Here is a 19,460-nt window from a genome sequence, read left to right as displayed (position 1 = left end):
AAAGAAGTGTGGAGAGCTCAGAGAAAAAAAAAGTAGTTTGATGGGCATATGAAGAATTAAAGCATTTATTTGAATATTTTCAAAGTTGACATAAGTACTAAGTAACTTTGCACTGTAGGCTTGTAGTTCCAATGGGAAGTTTCTGGATGTAAGATTTCTGCTTCACTGTTTCTTAGATTTATTTCCATGGACTCATTTGCACATGGAAGGCTTTAGCTCTGGGACTGAATACACTCAGACACAAGTGTGACTGAGGCTTGTGTAGAAATACCTGAGTTAGCTTTCAAGTAATTTGCTCAGAGGTGCTCTGCGCCACACAGAGATGATATGGAGCTCAGCGCAAGCTTTAATGCCTGGGGTCGATGGCCTCTAGTGAATTCCAGCCTGCCATGACTACATCCGTAGCAGCCCTCAAACTACCTATGTGAAAGTCAGCTCCAGTGTGTTTATACAATCTGTTGTGACTGCTGCGGCTATATTTTCTTTGTAGACCAGCTTGGGTTAGTTGGGTAAATCAGGAACATGTCAATTGTTTTAAAGGGCTTTTCATATCTGTGCTCCTGGTTTGTGAAGTAAAATAGTGCCTGAAAATTGTTCTTGTTCAGTGTCTATTAGATAACCCATGTGGATATATCCCACTGCACCCCAGAGCTGACAGTAATATATGTTTCTGTTATCAGCCTCAGCAGAAAGGCAGGGAAGAATGAACATGTCATATGGACTATCCTGTAATGCCAAAAGCAGAACTGAAGAGGTTTTGTAGTGTGAGACTTACCTCCCTCTTCCAGAGCTGGGTCTGTGGACAAAGGCATTCACTGAATGTGAAGCATGCCGATCCAACAATTTTCACAAGCGCTTTAAGGCACACAAAAGTCCATTTTAGCAGGGATTCTCCTTCCGTGAAACCTTGATAGGATTTAACCGGCATGACTCCTGTTACGTTCAGCAGTAGTCCCACAGCTGAAAACTCGCATACCACTTCAGAAATTGATTGCTCACTGTTTGACCTCAGACTATGTCGATGTATATATATAGATGGCTTTAGCTGTACTTACTCCAGGGACTTTTTCTTTCTGTGACTCATTCTGTAATCACCTGGATCTGACATTCACTGGAGTATTTGTCTTGTGACTCCTCGGTGACATGCTGCTTAGGAAAAGCTTTCAATTTTGGAATGTGACATGTCCTTTTTATATCCAGGTCATGTCCTAAGTCTGGATTTTTGCTCAGATGTTTTCTTGAGTTAACCAGGTGAAGGGACGCAGCTTAAATCTGGATGTAAGAGAAGAGTACTCTTGATGCCTTTTTGCTTGTAGATAATTGTGTGTGTGCCTGCATGAGTGCTTCTGGAAATAGGCAGCTGGAACCAGGGAAAAATTTTACTTTCCTCTGTAATACTTTTCTGCTGATTTCATTCAGTGCCACCTCTTTCTCTCGCCTACTTCGGGTAGGGCACGTCACATCCTCGGTCTGCAAATAGTACCATTGCCATAAGGGGTGTTGCTTGCATCTGTTCTTTGGGCTCAGTGATATCAGGGGGAATTAGAGTCCCAAAAAAGATTTAGACACTTAAATATCTCTGCAGGTCTTTCTCTGGCTCTTCCAGTGCCTTTGTGGCTCTTAGTCTTTGTCAGTAGATTATAAACATATATTGATATGAGACACTATGATTCGGAGTCTCAGCCGCAACTGTAAGCACACAAAACTGTTGCCACATTCCCACCAGCAGCATTCTCAGCAACCTAAGTTATTATATATGACAGATGAACTTTCAGAGGTTGTTGGTTTTAGCTTGATGAAGCAGAACAATAATTTTGTCTTTATTTGATTTTTCCAGCAAATTGCATCAGTGCAAAATACCATACAATTACTGTATTTCATTTTTTCCTGAGATCTCTGCCCTTGTGGGGTTTGTTTTGGGTTTTTTTGTGTTTAGCTCTTTTTGTTTGTTTAGTATGTAGAATATCAATGAATAATAGAAGTGACATAAGCGTAATAATTTCTGTGGTACATTGGATTGTGTTGAATATTTCTAAAGAAAAAAGAATTCCCTGTTTATTGGGCAAGATTATTCTTAGGGAGTCAGGGTGATGCACTCCACTGAAATCCCATAGAAAGACAACCTCATAAATTAAAGGCATCACTCCCCAACAAGAAATGTCAACTTCATTTGTAAGCCTTAGGGTAATTATAGTGTCTTGGTGTTATTAATTTTGCCTCCTGTGAGTGATACATTTCCCTTGCTGTTAACACTATGATGAGATGATGATGTTTAAGTGGAGGAAAACATTGGTTTTACCCAAAAGCAGAATGATAGGGGAAGAGAGAAGGCTTGCCTAGATTCTTGCAATAAAGACCGTGATCTACCTCCTGCTTTCTTACAAGAAGATTAAGCAAGCTTGTTAAATCATGGGAATTTTCTGATCAAGGGTTGGACTATGCTTTACACAGATCCTTGAAAACAAGTGTGCAACCTGCATTGCTTCTGGAGTAGCTGTAGGATCCCTGTGGTTCAGAGGACCTTGATAGCACTTCTCTGGTCTTTACCCTGCTTTACCCTCCCTGAGCAGGGAGGAAGCTAGGATGGTAAACAACTTGTTCCTGCCTAATGACCATGGCCAGCTGAGGTGTCCCAGCAGCAGTTCAGCCTTGCTGTCTGATTTACGGGGATATGCCTGCAGGGCCATGAAGAGATGCATTGGCAATCTATTGAAGTGGTAATGCACTTGTAGTACTGCAGCTGCACAAGCAGAGCCCTCCATAGCCGTTAGATCTGTTTCAGGTCTTGTGAGGACTGCAGTAGATGGTTTGGTTTGGTTTGGTTTAGGATAAATTGTTGCTCCAACCCCAGCTGCCTCCAGAAATGGCAATTAATAAACCATCTCCAATAAGCTCTGCTACCCTTCTCTGCTGTCCTGGGATCTGAGTTATCAGTGCTCAGGTCAACATATGGATCTCTGTCCTGCCCCCATCCACATTTTGATTCCCTGCCTTGTTCGAGCTCAGATATGAAAACCTTGCTCCAAAGAGAAAGGGATGTGCAGCCCCTGGTTGGATCACTGCCTCCTCACCTTGCCCTGAGGTCCTTTTCATGGATCCCTGCTCTGTCCTCACACTCAGGCAGGATTGATTTTAGTTTTTTCTAACAGTCCATCCCAGTGCTTATCCTGCTCTCTGTCGTGAGAAGGGCAGTTCGATTCACCTTTCTCCCCTCTACGCAGAACAAAATAAACCATCTGGGATGGTGGGAAAAAACTCTTTCCATCAGCACGTGGGCCCAACTCAGAAGATAAACCAAAAAATACTATGTATAGGGAAAGATACAAGATTCTTTGCAGATCTGTAAATACCTTGCCAATATTTTTTACTGTCATTCCCCAAGGTGGTTGTGCCTTGTTTTCTTTGATGTTTTGCTTCCACATCTCTTCTTTGCCCACAGTTCTCTGTGTGTGCACTGGTTTTTAATTTGCTGTACAAAATTCCCTAATAAATACACATATCAAAGCAAATTGGCAGGTGCACAGGTATCATTTTAAATCTCCTTTACGATTATAACATCTCACTAAGGACATTTTAGTTATATGGCTGAAATTAATGTGAAAAGAAAAAGGCTGCCAGGTTGGCAGAGTTGGGATAGATGGGGGAATCCAGGTACTATTAATTGTTGTTAGGATGATCTCCAGGCAAGAGTAGAAGTAAATCTTCTCAAGAACCTACCAAATGAAAGAAGCTCTGGTGTTATGTGTTGTCAGTACTGGAGAATATTCAGTAAAAGCTGCAGTTAGGAGCTGGACGTGGCTCAGCACACATCTTTCAGCATTCATCACTCAACACGGGGTCTCCCTGACACGTTGGGATGGATTCTCCCTCTCTGGCAGCTGACAAGGAAAAGGTTCACTTTCTAGACAGATGGTGGCAAGGTCACAGCCACCTTTGGTACAGGAGCTATGAGGCAATATGCCACAGGAAACGCAGGGGAGTATTCAGTATATTCAGGCTTCTTGTGGGTAAGGTGAGCAGATGAATGCTGAGGACTGTCTGTATGTGCTGAGTCCCCTGAAGTAATGCGAGGTGTATGACACATTATAATGTCAGGGCTTTTCAAGAAGGCAGAGTATTGGAGAATTACATCAAATGACAGCAGCATCAACAGCCCCTCCTGGGATAAGGGAGGTGGGGGGAGCTGCAGGGAACAGAAAGCGATGTCTTAGCTGTTTATTACAATACTATATGTCTACTTTCTGGTGGATCTGAGCATTAGCTACCTGTTTTGGGTTTGGGTGGATTTTTGTTTGGGTCTGGGTTTTTTTGTTTGGTTCAGATTGGTTTGTTTTTCTTTGGTTTGGTTTGCTTTTTTACCCCTGAAGAAACAGACGTTTTCCTTATGACTTGAAAATCACTTTCATCACCTTGAATACATCTGAAGGGCACTTGCACTGTTACCTTGTTGCATTGGGGGAACAAAAAAAAAAACCAAACCAAAACAGGGAAGGATTTGATTATAAAGTATACTTTGCCTAATTTTTTTAGAGGCAGCAAAGTCAAATTAAATGTTTCCATTGCCTTTGAAGAGTTTTAGATTTTATTCTCAGATCTTGGCTATACTTCATAGGAGTTTACTGCTTTCATTTAAATGAACTGTTAGATTAGAAAAATCTTACAGGGTGGAGTGGGTCAAATGTTTCATTGGAAAAAGTGATATTCACTTTTTAAAGTGCTCTTTTTCCTTAAGATGTACAACACACATACACCCCCCTCTGTGCTGGAATAATACAAATATATATATTAAGATAAATAAGTATTTAAAAAAATAACAAAAACACTGCACACTTCAATCCTTATGTAGTTGTCTTTTTCTTATGTACTTTATTTGGCTTGTGTTTTCTGTGCACATTTAGAAACCACATCACTACCAGATTAACTGGGAACAAGTTGGTCTTTTAGCTTTGTAAGCTACATTATCAAATGTTAGTTTTTAAGATCCTCTGATAAGTCTCATTTGGTGAAAAATCTTGCATTATGCTTCTGATATTTACAAACAAATATAAATCATCACAAAAAAAAAAGTGGTGATATCTCACCAATAAAGCCCTTTCCAGAAAACTCTGAAGTGACCAGTTTTGTTGGCAGTACTTAGGTTTATGGAGATCTTACAGTATCCCACATCTATCAGCAGAAGGCAAGTGAAATATGTTATACAACTGAGAGAAATGGAGGAAGATAATTTGCTTTGTTGCAAGATCTAGTGCTCTGGCATGTACCTACTTAGTGTACATCTGAGCTGTAGTCTGTGGTGCAGTAGTGTATTTCCTAACACAGCTAAGCATAGAATAATAGCATCTCCTGAGTTGGAAGGAACCCATAAGGATCGTCGAGTCCAACTCCTGGCTCCTCACAGGTCCAGCCAAGTCAGAGCATATTTGCTAGAGCATGTTTACTAGGTTCTGCTGGCACTCAGGAGTTGAATACTGTGGTGCTCACATATGGTGGTTTTTGCATTGCAACACCATGAGGTTAAAGAAAAGTGGACAAAGAGCATGTGAAAATCACAAGGCACTCAATGCCTCCTTCACCTCAACATTTGCTGGCAAGGCAGGTCTTCAGGAATCCCTGACTCCTGTGAAAAAGTCCAGATCAAATAAAATTAAGTCAAGAAGAACCAGGCTACAGAGCAGTTAGGCAAACTGGACACAAAATAGTCCATAGGACCACACAGGAAGCACCCACAGATGCTGAGGGAAATGGGTGATGGCATTGTCAGGCCATTTTTAATTATCTTTGAACAATGGTCATGGTGACTGGAGGAGGTTCCTCATCCTGGGAAAAAAAAAATTGCTACTCCTATCTTCAAGAAGGACAAGGAAAAGAATCCAAGAACCACAGGCTGGCCAGCCTTACCTCAAATCCTTGAAACCATTTCCAGATATGAAGAACATGAGGATGCCTGGGATTTGTCAGCATGGATTTATAAAGGACCTAGAAAGGCTGCAGAAAGGGGCCAACAGAAGCAAGGGGAAATGCAGTCCTGTACCTGGGAAGGAACCACCTTGGAGATGGCCAGATAGAATAATACAACTTTGCAGAAGGCCATGAGGGTCCTGGTGGACACCAAATTAAACAAGAACCACCAATCTGCCCTTTTAGCTAAGAAGGCCAACAGCCTCCTAGACTGCATTAGGCAGAACATTGCCAGAAGATTGAGGGAGAGGATTTCTCCAGTCTGCTCAGTGCTGGTGAGACACATCCAGAGTGCTGGGTCCAGCTTTGGGCTCCATATTTCAAGATAGACATGGACTTACTGGTATGGCCAGGGTCACAAAGGTGACTAAAGGACTGAAGGATCTGTCATACAAGAAGGGGCTGAGACTGTTGAGGCCACCCAGCCTTAAGAAAAAAATGTTCAGGGGATCTTATAACTAACTAACTAACTGATGGGATGGGGGAGTAGAAAGTAAAGAAGATGGAACCAGATTCTTCTCAGTGGTGCATAGTTATAGGACAAGAGTCAGTTGGCAGAAACTGAAACACAGTACATTCTACTTACAGGTAAAAAAAAACCCCTTGACTGTGAAGATGACAGAGCACTGGCACATGTTGCCTAGGGAAACTGTGGAGTCCCTGCTCTGGGACTAAATGGACTAGGGGGACTGGGTGATCAGGGGGAATCAGCCAGCCCCTTTTCAGTGGTCTGTGGAGACAGGACAAGGGGCAATGGCTGCAAGTTGGAGCACAGGAAGTTCCACACCAACATGCGGAAGAACTTTTTCACAGTGAGGGTGACAGAGCCCTGGCACAGGCTGCCCAGGGGGGTGGTGGAGTCTCCATCTCTGGAGATATTCAAGACCCGTCTGGACGCCTATCTGAGTGATATGTCCTAGGGAGCTGCTTTGGCAGGGGGGTTGGACCCGATGATCTCTCGAGGTCCCTTCCAACCCCTACAATTCTATAATTCTATAATTCTATGATTCTATGATCTCCAGAGGTTCCTTCCAGCTTCCACATCTGAGTGATTCTATTTGTTTAGATGTAGAGAAATATGTTGATCAAGCTTCCCAGATAGTAGAAATACCATCAAGTAAAAAAGAAAAAAAAAACGATACCGTGGAGGGAGAATACCAGAATGTTTGGTTTGAGTTAGCTTGGTGTTGAAAATGAAAACACATTTACAATGTTAAAAGGAAGTGTTTGGATTTTTTTTTTTGAACAACTGTTACAAAACCTGAGTTGAACAACACACTTAATTGGGATTTAACAGCCTCAAAATATGTTACCATTATAGATTTCTTCCCAAAGTCAACATGCTTGTTTTCTTGAAGGTGGGTGTTCTAAAACTTGGGAAGCTGATGGTGTACTGGGTTTCTTTCTCTGGGCACATGATTTTATCTTTCCATTAAAAAAAAAATGCAAGCTTCAAATTTTTGTAAAGCAATTTCTAAATATGAAACCAAATGTAGATATTTTTATTCTATACACTGATATTTTTTAATACGAAAAATTATTTGATTAAAAATAATAATGAGAAAAGAGAGAAGAAAGTGCTTGGTACTCAACACTTGTGTCACCGAAATTCAGGCATTTCACATCAATGCTTTTTGATTCAGTTGAGAACCCCTGTTTATTTCATCACACCCAAAAAACGGAGGAGGTTAATAGACAACTAATTAAATATTGAGACCCTATTCATCCTGCTACATGTCAGTGACTGCTGAATGGCAGGAAAGGAGGTGGGAGGAGAGAGATTACAATGAAAGCTGTATCAGATACTGCTAAAATACTTGTTAATGGCACATCAGACACCTCCAGGTCAGGTGCCAGAAGAGCTGCTGGTCTAAGTCCATTTTGAGTGGACCAAAGTGATAAAGAAGAGGCTGTTATACACCCATGCCCTCACTCACCTCTCCTCCTAAATCCTTAAAGGGGAGGATGTAGCTCTTTGTATTTAAGTAGCAACTTCCAGTGAAAGTAGCTTCATTCAATTGCCGTTGATAATGTTTTTCTTTTGATCGATATTTACATGATCTGCTTGGGAAAACTCACTTTCTGCTTGTTTGCAGCCACATCTGTACCAGATTGTACGGAGGCTGAGGGATCTGTAATTCTGTTTCAATGTATATTGCAACATTCTTATTGCATTCCACAGGTCCTCCAGTAAACGTTACTTGCAATATTTTTATCAACAGTTTTGGATCAGTCACAGAAACCACAATGGTAAGTGCTATGATGCCCTTGGCAAGCCAACAACAATACTTAATATATGTCATGAACACAACCTGTCAATTTTTCTATTTATTGTTCAACTTGCAGGTCCTCCTGTAAATGTTACCTGCAACATATTTATCAACAGCTTTGGTTCAATAGCAGAAACTACAATGGTGAGTGGGACTGGTCATTGAAGCCATCTTGTGAAGGAGTGGGTTGTAACGTAGAACAGGGATGCTCAGGACGCGGGGACACTTACCAAGTTATTAAGCTACTAAAACCCTACCTGAATTAAAATAAAATTAAAAAAAATAAATATAAAATAGATATGTAAAGACATATATAAATAGTTAAACCCAGCCACCAGTCTAAACACGTAGTGACTGCGCCACACTCTGACCGTGATGTCAGCAAATACAGGTGTGTGCAAACCAGCTTGCTCAGCTTTCATCAGCAGTACAGAGGCAAAGGAATGGCTAGAGCTCAGCTGTGGGGCTCCCTGCCAAGTATTCTGTATTTCGAGTGGGGGTCTTACACCCCATGCGGAACTATCTGCTGCTGCAGAATTTGCTGACAGAGCTACCAGAACAGTCTCGTTCAACTTAGATAAATCTCTGTGAATTACAGCCACATCTATAACTGAAATGAATGCATAACTGGAATCAAATGGCAAAAATACATCTAGCTGTGAAGAGGCTTAGGTATTTTGAGGGTTAAATCTGTACTAGGAAATGCTGGGATGCCAGCTGATTGAAATAAGGAGGTCAAAATGGAAATGTCAGAGTTCTAATTTTCTACATTTATAAAATGCATATAATTTTTATATTTCTAAAATAAATGAATTTTCCATTTAAAGATGACATTTTTCTTTTAAAAATTCCCCAAATTTGTCACTAACAAAATCAAAATAGAAAAAGGAAAATTAAAATTTTAGTCCAACTTTTTTCTTTTTTAGTTTTTTTTTTTTTTTTTTTGAAGATTTGCTAAGAAAAATGGAAAATATTTTTTCTGAGTCCATTTAAAAAGACACTAAGCTTTTTAAAATCTTCTTTCTCATACAAGGACCAGAATAAGATCGGCTATTTATTGAAGCATACATACATCTGACTACTGAGGTTAGTCCAGAGAGATATTTTTGATAGCTTTTGGATAATATTGCAATAAACCTATAATAATTATAATTGCTCATACACAGGAAGTGTTTTACATTCTAGAAAGAGTCTCATGATTAATTGCATCTGGACTTTGAACTCTTCCAGCCACTGCTGCCACAAAGTAAATTAAAAATGTGTGTTCTTACCTTCCCTGAAATTTTGCAAGAGCTAATTGGACTGCCTCAGGACACTATGGATAACTGTGGACAGTTTTGACACAACTGCAATGGAGTTTCACAACTCTGTTTTCTGGGGACTCCTAGACAGAATCCAGGTGTTTCTGTACCTGCTGAAGCCAGAGGTTATTTGATGCCTCTCCTTTTAGGATCCTGTAGGACTGAGTTCTTGGTAACTAAAAATGAACTTGCTACTCACAAAAGGATTTAAGGTATACCAAAGAACTATTTTTTAATAAAATGGGATAGATAATGCCCGGCAATCCTTGCATTATGAAGAGAGAGAAGGTATTTCACCCAACTGAATTATTTTATTTAAAATTCAAATACTGCATTTAAATTGAATTGAAACTCATGCCAGCATTTTAGAAAGTGGTGCCCCTGAGGAATGTAGGGACACCAGTTTTCTGCTCCTAAATATTTTTATTAAAAATCTAGCCTTGTGTTTAATGTTTTCTAGAGATAAAAGGCAGTTATTGCTAGGACAGGTTTCTTTATCAAATGTTGTGGGAAAGACTGTTCTATAAATACAAGCTATAACATACAGACTTATGAAATAAACAGATGTTAATGCTTTAGAGTATGTATCCGTAATAATTTAAATACACCTTACAAGAAAACTAAAATCAAGTTAAAAATGAAGGGAAAAACATAGCTTTATGTAACATAATTATCAACAGACTTAATTTTCAGGGTTTTTTAATGTTTTGTTTTGTTTTTTTTAAATTAATTTGTTTTCCTATGTTTAAAGGATATGCCTTTTCCTGTGTTTAAAAGATATCCAGGACTGTTAGCTTTTTTTACCCAGCTGTGTCTGTTGATCCTAGCATGTAGAGACATCAGCATAGCATTAAGTAGCAAAACCCCTTCACGTCACTGGCTTTACAAGATGGCATTCAATGAAAATATTTGCACGACCTAATGCTGATTGCATTAATTAGACTCCTTCATTGCTTTGATTAAATCCCCTCATTGCATTTTACCTTCTATCAAATATGTTAATGTGCACCTTTCCAATGTTCATTAACACATTCTGCTGAAAACAGCCAAACATTCAAGTAGATGAGAACAAAGACTATTGGCTTTCTTGTTTTGCTTTTTTCATAATACGTGCCAAAAGTATGGAAAGATTTCTCTTAGATGCTGTTCAATGGTTTGATATTGATTTTCTTAATGTTATTGCTTCTTTAATGACTAGTGTGACAACTTTTAGGATGGATTAAAACTGCTCTGAGAGGCAGACATCAATTACTCTTCCATCTACTTTGTCTTTCTGAAATAGATGCAATCATGGAAAAAATGTTGGCATCCCTCATGATAAATAATGAGTTTTGTTTGACTGCTATGATTCATTTTTCCCTATAAAATACTCTTGATGGTTTTGACATAAAACTAAAAGATTCATTTAAACCCCTGGATGTAAATTCAATAGAGACATTCCTGTCCCAGAGACATCCCTGTCCCGGGCACAGGAATGCTTAGTGAAACCATATATATGTACTGAGGGGACGTTATTGGAATATAGTGTGGATGATCTATAGCAGCTCATTGGAAACTTGGGACATGAAAACTTATTTAGAGAAGCTTTCAGTAGGAGAAATAAGCACGGCAAACGTGATTACAGTTACAGACCTACTAAACTGAGTAAACCGGGTTCTCAATAAGATCAACAGGGGTAGCTTCTGTGTTTGGACTAGGGCAGACACCAGGATGAAGTTGATCCCAGTTGAAAGGCCAGCACAACTCTTGTGACCAGTATATTCTTCTAAGAAGTAAAATCTTTCATTCAGAAATAAAACAGGATTTTGTGATGGCTCTCTCTACAGAAGTGAAGTCCATAGAGTCTTCATGAGATCTAGGGAAACAAAATGCATATGTATTAGTCTTTCTGTATTAGAATGCATATGTGGGACAGTACTATATTTTTTTTTCTCCTCCAGATGAAATGTTTTTCTGACATATTAGAATGATATATGTTATACCAAAATAAAACCAGTAAAAAACCAGCCAGAGTCAAGACAGAATTGTTGCAAATTTTAATCATTGATTCACTTGTCTTTAATTTAATCCCTAATTTACAGAGAAAGAGAATCATACATTCCTGAGTAAATTCACTGAATAACGCAGTTATGCCAGTAAGCTCTGTATCTATTTTTGGAAGCATTCACACATGCAGTATTCAGCAGAAAAATCACTGTACAGCATGACTGCGGTTGAGTGTCACAGATGAGTAATCTACATCAGGCTGGGCAGAGTCCCAAAGAATTCAGATGTTCAGTGTTGCTAATGACCAGGATTTTTTAGCTATCAGCTGTAGGAGAAGCTAAGAGCAGTTTGCACATTGACCAGCTAATTGTTAATTACAGAAATGACTAACTGTGAGGACGTTATCTTTGTCATTCCCAATAATCAATGAATGACACTATGCAGCAGGTTCTCTTTTGGGGTGAATGCAACAAACCCCAGTTGTGTTTTGAGTACTTACATTAGCAGAAAAAAATTGCCATTCCTTTAAAAATTTTAGGAACAATCAAGCTTGGCTGCAACTGGCTGTACGATATTATCTTCCCACTAGAAAAAAACTTAATGACAAATCAACTTGTTAGGTCCTGATTAATTCACATGTGCAGTTTTAATTGCATAAGAGATGTACACTGAAGCCCCTGGGGACACCTTGCATGCTTAAGTACATAGGCAACTAAGTGCTTTTCTGTCACGTGGCCTTGAAAAAGGTCATCAAACCACTAATTTTCATTAAACTTTCTTATTTAGGATTTAAAGAGTAATGCCTTTGGCAAGCCCTTCCTATGCATAGAAGGCCAGCTAAGTCTGCTGTTCCCCTTGTACACTTGACTCAAAGCCCAAGTGATCGATGCTGTAGGAGGGGAAGATGTGAGGAGGGTTAAGGTCTAAGATGAGGGTCAGTTCAGAGACAGAAAGTTGCCCTGAAGAGGGAGCGGGGCAATGCCACTGCAGTGTCTGAGACCAAAGGATTTAGAGGTTTGCTGAAGCTCTGGGCAGTGAATCTGGTGACCGAGGATTTGTTGAAAGACCATTTCTGTCTAGATTTCTGTAACACGAACTAAGTGTATCTGTGGATTGAGACCCTAAATCCCCAGATGAATCTACTAAAACTAATCAGATGAATATTCCTTTAGTATGTTAGTATTACTCCGATCTTACAGTTACAGAGGAAAACTGTTTATCTGAGTTGCCTTGAGCTATCGCTGGCATCAGTGTTGCAACTGAGATTGAATCTTCAGGTCTACAATCCTCGTTCAGAGCAGTGGTGCTGTCAGAAAGAATTTGTGGAGCAGGTGTACTCGTGGTTGTGTAGGAGTGCATTACTACAGTCCACCCACTTCTACCCTCAGGAGCTTGCAAAATACACACTGTAGTCTGATTGAGCTCCATGTTGTGATACAGTTCTCAGGAGAATTTTTCTTCAGAGGATAGTTACAGTGTTAGCACAGGAAAAATAAATTCAAAATTCTGCACATGATTTGGTCTGACTTTGTAAACAAGCATCCCTCTCAACTGCTTATACTGCAAGCACAGGAGGAAAAAAAAAAAGCAATGATTCTTTTGTGATGTTGATGCTATATTTCCATTTATATTTCTTATTAAAATTTCTATACATATATATTTATATGCAAATCCTGTGAGACATAAACAAAGGTTTCAGTGCTGGTTTGTTTCTAACAGGAAAGCTTGTAGAGAGAAAGCATTTCTAAATGTATCAGTGTGATGGCTCTGGTATATTTATGACGGTACATATTGAAAAAGATAGTGTAATACTATTGGCATTGTTTATGCTTTTGGTATAATATATATCATTGTATGCAAGCTTTTCCATGAATAAGGATTTTTCAGACTGTTTTTTTTATTTAAATCACTGACTACTGAAGTTCATGAAAGCACATTTATTATTAGATATTTCTAAACAATTTACCTATTTGACATATTTATGATTTCTGTGTCACAGAGGGAAAAATGCATCTGCTTTCCATAGACTTCTTTACGTATCTCATTTCAAACAAAAATTAAAGGCAGTTGCACAACTGGTTGTTGCAATTTTATTCTATAGGCTTCTGCCTTCGTTTCTGTAGAATGAACATGAATTGCTTTCCTGGGTTTGTGAATTAAACTGTCCCACATAAACTTGTAAGACACTCTCAGTTTCTAAGACCAAGAAACAAGAGGAACTACATTTAGGGTTAGTGTATCCTCACCAGACGTGATGATGTTTTATAAGCTCAGAACTGCAAGTAGCTATTTGATCTTTACCTGTATGAAATAACACCATCATAGAAAGTACAGTAGCTTCTGAAAATCAGAGATAGGCTTTTCTAAGTATCTTTAATAAATGTGCTATTCTTCAGAGCTCTCTCAGGTCTGTCTTGCTCTGATTAATAGGCATTCCTGTTTTGACTCACATCTACCCAACGCCAACATGAAAATGACAAATAAAACAAGAAAAATCATATTCCTAATGAGATTGTAAAGCATCATCTCATTGGATTAAAAAACTTCATCAGTTTGGATGTTTTGGATATCCTTCCGAGGCAGCAGCATACCTCGTCACCGACTTACTGAATGAAGGGTGGGAAGTGCTGGAGCTTGGAGGGGCTCACTCGCAGAGTGTGTGTATTAGGCAAGCTGCTCTTCGCAGCTCTAATTAGAGTGAGAGTATTTATTTGCCTTTTAAGGATGACAAGTTCTTTAGACTATGAGGTTTAGTGGCCTATGTAAACCTGGGCCACCTCATACATTTTCCAAGTCAAAAGCACAGTGCTACCATAAAGCAGATCCTAAATGTGAGGGGGTTTTACAGTTGGCAGAATTATTTGATAATATATTCCTTCAAATAATGTAATTTATATAAATATTATTAAATTTTAGAAGAAGAGTAGATATATTTCTAAAAATGTCCACAAGCAAGTTAAAGGTAGCAATTTCAAGTAAATATGCTATAATAGCAGGGAAATCTGGGGGAGATGAAGCTCTTGTTTGCTGACTTTGGAAATTCAGGATAAGGAGAATAAGCATTAGCATCTTTCCATTCCCTCCAGAGAGTTTAGACCCTAAAAGCTCTTTCCACACTCCCCTTTAATAGCCAGTTCTTGACACAGCGTTAATGTTGGTTCTAAATGAACCTCTAAGTAATTGCTGCCTTTCCCAGTTGTGACTAGCAGACCACTGAGCAGAAGAATGCAATTAGAACAATTTTAATGGGATGCAGAGAGGGAGGAGTGAATGAAGGAACATACAGAGAAAAGCATACGGTAGATAGAAAAAGGATACAAACAGTAAATAAGAAGTGCTGATTTAATTTCTTCTATACAAATCTGGCTTCACAGGAATTAGCAACTATTCAGGAGTACATTAGAAATAATTGATTTAAATATTGGAAGCAATTTATTTAAATTAGTAGTTTTATGGAATCTTTGTTGAAGTTTTATGTATCTAGCTGCAATGATTTTGGCTTTCTAGGTACCTCTGAGCTAATCCACAGCACTTGAAAGAGGGTTATAATTAATATTGGAGGTTGCAGTTGATATTTTTTTTCATCATGAAGTAATTTTGATTTGGAAAATGTACCACTTGTGCTTTTTTGGTTCGATGCAGCATACAGACAGCTATATTTTCTAATGGCAACTCTTACATTTGAAAGATAACATAAATGTTTGCTATAACACTGGTACTGTAGCAAGACTAAAAGCATAAAGAAAGCTAAAGTGGTCTTCCAGTTCTGGTAAGTAGCTTAGTAACCTTTTTACATGGCATTTCTGTAGGACTACAGAGTGAACATTTTTTTGAGACAGCAGTGGAACGACTCACGCCTGGCTTACAGTGAATATCCTGATGATTCCCTGGATTTGGATCCCTCTATGTTGGACTCTATTTGGAAGCCAGATTTATTCTTTGCCAATGAGAAGGGAGCAAATTTCCATGATGTCACAACAGACAACAAATTGCTGAGGATTTCTAAAACTGGAAAAGTGCTATACAGCATCAGGTAAACCATTTTATTTTTTTCTCTCTTCATCCCCTTCTTTCCCCTCACTCCCTGTTTTTCTGGATGTAACTAGGCTTACAGAACATAATGTACATATTTAATTTCCTCTTGTCCCATGGGTACAACTGAAATGAGACTTAATCGTAGCAGGGCAGAAGGGAAATTTACCTATGTTCCTTTGCTAAGCTTTTACTTTTCACAAAACAGTCTGAAAGTGGCACAGCAGTACTTCTTAGTCTTGTTGGAAACTTGAGGCTGTCTAAAACTTTAATGTACACCTCAATAATTCCCATTAGCATTAGCTCAAGTCACTCCTCTTACAAAGAGAGGAAATCAACTCCTCAGTAATATCTGGGCTGCAATTGAAAAGTAAAGGGGAATAGCATTTTAAATGGCTGCTCAACACTTTAGGTAAACCTATGACTGAAATGCACTAAACTTGACATGCAAGTCACTGGGTAATTGGATGTATCTGTTCACATTCAAAAATAACTGGAATTACAGAAAGCATTTTTTAATGCTAAGTGCATTGATGTGTGTGTCGTGACTGGATTTAGGCTGAATGAATAAACACTGACAAAACATGATTTGATACAAGCTCATGAAGTGGGACATATGCAGAGAATCAGAACTGTATCGCACAGGCATAAACAGCAGCAAACAGTCTGCAGTACTCATTTGACATTCAGCTTACTGTGCACCGTTAATTGTCTAATATAGGTAGCCAAAGATGCAAAACACTGTATTATTGCTCTTAAAATTGTTTAAAAAGAAGTAATTACTGTGTTTTATTTGCTCCTGGGAATGCTTCTCAGCCCCTGCCTTTCTTGTGTTATGGAAAGTAAACTCGCTAGTATTTGTTTAGCAGGTTGTTTAGTGAATTTACTCATCTGTGAAACAGATCAGTTTAGAAGGCAGTCATTTCTGTCTGGACATTCTGTTTGTGACCTGTATTTTCATGAAGGAATTATTATTGATTGAGGTTCAGGACAGTTGTGTTCTTTAGGATGCTAAATAAATAAACAATAATTTGGCACTTCTTCCATTTAATTCTTGTGGAAATTCCTTGATAAGACCCCAGCAATATTTGGATGGATTAAGCAGGGTGGAAAGTAAATGTTTATTGAGCAGGGTTTCAAATTGGCGTACCTGAACAGTTTGAGAGAAATAATAGGATGCAAGGATGAAGCTAGCTCTAGCAGAGTGATAAATATGCTGTCACTTACAAATATTTCTTGTTTCACCCCGGGAAAGAAATGAATGCATCAGTTTGTTTGAATGACATCAGACACCATCTTATTGGAGGCAACAGTGCAGTTGTGTGCTGTTCTGAATTCAGATAGATAATTTCCTTGACATTTGTCCATGCAGGGAAAGTAATATTTTGAGCTGTCACATCACATTTGTAAAATTCCCACACCCATATGCAAAGGAATCTGAAGCAGGGTAAGCAGTCTTCCAGTGGAGGACTAAACAAAACTCACCGATTCACATCTGTGTTGCACAGCAGCAATAGGGGCTTACCCAGTGCCTCTATCATGGCATGTAATTGTTTAGTACTTTATAGTGAAGGAAACTTTCTGGAGTACAGCAAGTTGGAGTCAGAAGTAATTAGGAAAACTTGTCTTTATTCTCTAGATACCAGACTAGATGCATTCGTGTGTTGCCAGTTGCTTTTAGTTTTGCTATGCGGAAACAAACAAGAATATTTGAGTGATTGGTTTTGGTACAGGGGGATTGTTTTACTGCTGTCGTTTTCACTACTGCACCGACTGCACTTTGCCTGGCATCAGATATTTAGCATTTAATGTGCTGTAAATGTTTAAAGCACTTCACAAACACGCCTGAGACCTAGTGGTGTGGGCTGTTTTGTCAGATTTCCAAATTTCATAAAATCAAGGTCAAGTCAATCTCAGATCAATGTAAACCGCTCTCTGCATAAAATGAGTTTAGAAACTGCTCCTGGTAATTAATGGGTGAGAAGCAAGGTGTGTGCACACGTTATGACAGCGGTATTCCTCTTCCCTGCATATTGCACTGAAAATACAGTAATATGCTGTGCAGGAGGCACAACTTGCTTATGTTGTTAATTGCTCTCTGAGGCCAGTCCTGCCCTTTCTGAAAATAATTTGGAAAATCACCTGAAGCTAGATCTCGTGGTCCATATTTCACTAACACAAGATGCTCTGTGTAGGATATGAGTGCTCAGGCAAGTCATGGAAGTGTCAGCGAGGGTCTGGCCAGTGTGTTACCTCCACTACAGTGTTTGGCTCCGGGAATTATCTCAGCCTGTTGTAAACATAAGGCTCTTCATCATTCCCTCAGCGAGGGATATGATATGCCATCCTCTGTTTGCTGGTTATAGCAGGCAGAGATTTCCATCATAGTTTACCTTATAATAATAAGTTGCAATGTTCACGCTTTCAGACTCCCAGATCTATATTTAATTCTCTGGGAGTTCTTACAGAAAATAAAGGCAGATTTGTTGATGCCTAATATACCCACCTATGAATCATGTAAGTTTAGGAGTACTAACCTATTTTTAGATATTTGTTGCATGCTTACGTGACTACCTTGGTATTTGTTTTGATCTCAGATAGCGTGCTAAGTATGCTATCTGCAGCCTGAGGATTTATATCTGGAAAATTGGTCTAAAGCTTTGGGTACTGCAGAGAGAACTAGAAGCTTGTGGAGGAAACCCAGCACTACTCAATACTGCAAATATTAAGGCCAGGTTGGATGGGGCTTTAGGCAACCTGGTCTAATGGAGGATGTCCCTGCCCATGGCAGGGGAGTTGGAATTTGATGGGCTTGGGGGTCACTTCTAACCCAGATCAGTCCATGATTCTATGATAAATATATGCCACTAGAGATGTAACAACAGCTCTTAGATGTACGTGCATTCTGAGAAGTCAGCAGCTAGAACAAAGTTATATTCGGCAAACAAATACTCTGTAGTCAAGATCAGTCTCAGTTGCACTCTTTGAGCTGCACAACAGTTAAATAAAGCTATAAGTTTTATTTTAAAGCCGTCTACAGAGAACAGTCAACAAGAGGGGGTTGTTATAGCAGCGTTCAATAAAATTAGCTTAAATTGTGTATATTTTGTGTTCGGAAAAAAACAATAAGAATTAAAATCAGAATCCCACGTACTGTCACACCCCAGATGCCTGTGACTCATCTGCTCCCAACCCTTGAACGGTCTCTGCACGGATTGAATTTTTTAGGTGGCTGTGCACTTGGAAAGAGTGACAATGCTGAGTGTTGATACCAAGAATCCTGTTCCTGGTGGCCACATTCTGTAAGACACCTGGATTTTGCGTTGCATAAACTGCTGTGCTGATTTTATGTTCTGGGGGCAAGGATTGTATCTTCTACAGCCCACTGTGGACACCTAGGACATCAGGAAAATGTTAAACAACCTCACAGGGGCTTCACATTCTCCCTGAGCCACATGTTTGTGCTACCTGATTCCCACAAAGAATTTCAGGCTGCCAGCCAGCTCAGAATATTAACATCTGCCAAAAAGCTTATTTTAGCAAACTGATAGAAAGTGAAATAGTTTTATTTAAGGTTTGGGTTTTCACTGCATTAATTGCCTCCCTCTCCTTTTAATATTTTCAGTGCATCTCAGCTATATGGGCTTGGTACAGGAGGTGATATTACTCAATTGTAATATTGATCCATGGCATTGAAGCCAGAATATATTGGTCAGGAAGGTAAAGAGGCTGCAACTTCTTTTTTTTACCTGCTGCTCTAGAAAACACTCCCAATCACCTGATAAGGTGTGCTCTGTAATGTATAGAAACATAGAATCACAGGATATCCTGAGTTGGAAGGGACCCATAAGGATCATCGAGTCCAACTCCTGGCTCCACACAAGGCCAGACAAGTCAGAGCATGGGACTGAGT

General features: G+C 39.2%; 1 protein-coding gene across 2 annotated transcripts in view; it reads left to right on the top strand.

Annotated features, from left to right (window-relative positions):
• The window catches only part of GLRA2 (glycine receptor alpha 2), a gene marked incomplete at both ends in the record, with an annotated part of 128,422 nt that overhangs the window by 14,188 nt on the left and 94,774 nt on the right, over positions 1-19,460 (top strand). Inside the window, 2 exons of one of the 2 annotated variants that reach the window (XM_084270246.1) lie at positions 8,305-8,372; positions 15,325-15,548. In XM_084270246.1, the coding sequence (XP_084126372.1) occupies positions 8,305-8,372; positions 15,325-15,548 (292 nt within the window). Of the gene's footprint in view, positions 1-8,140; positions 8,209-8,304; positions 8,373-15,324; positions 15,549-19,460 lie in introns of both variants that reach the window. The other variant, XM_084270247.1, reaches the window with a different exon arrangement.

This window comes from Gallinula chloropus (genome assembly GCF_964237585.1).
Source record: "Gallinula chloropus genome assembly, chromosome: 1".
Classification (NCBI taxonomy): Eukaryota; Metazoa; Chordata; class Aves; order Gruiformes; family Rallidae; genus Gallinula; species Gallinula chloropus.
The sequence above is the reverse complement of the archived record's forward strand: the minus strand, read 5'-3'. Positions and strand labels throughout refer to the sequence as shown.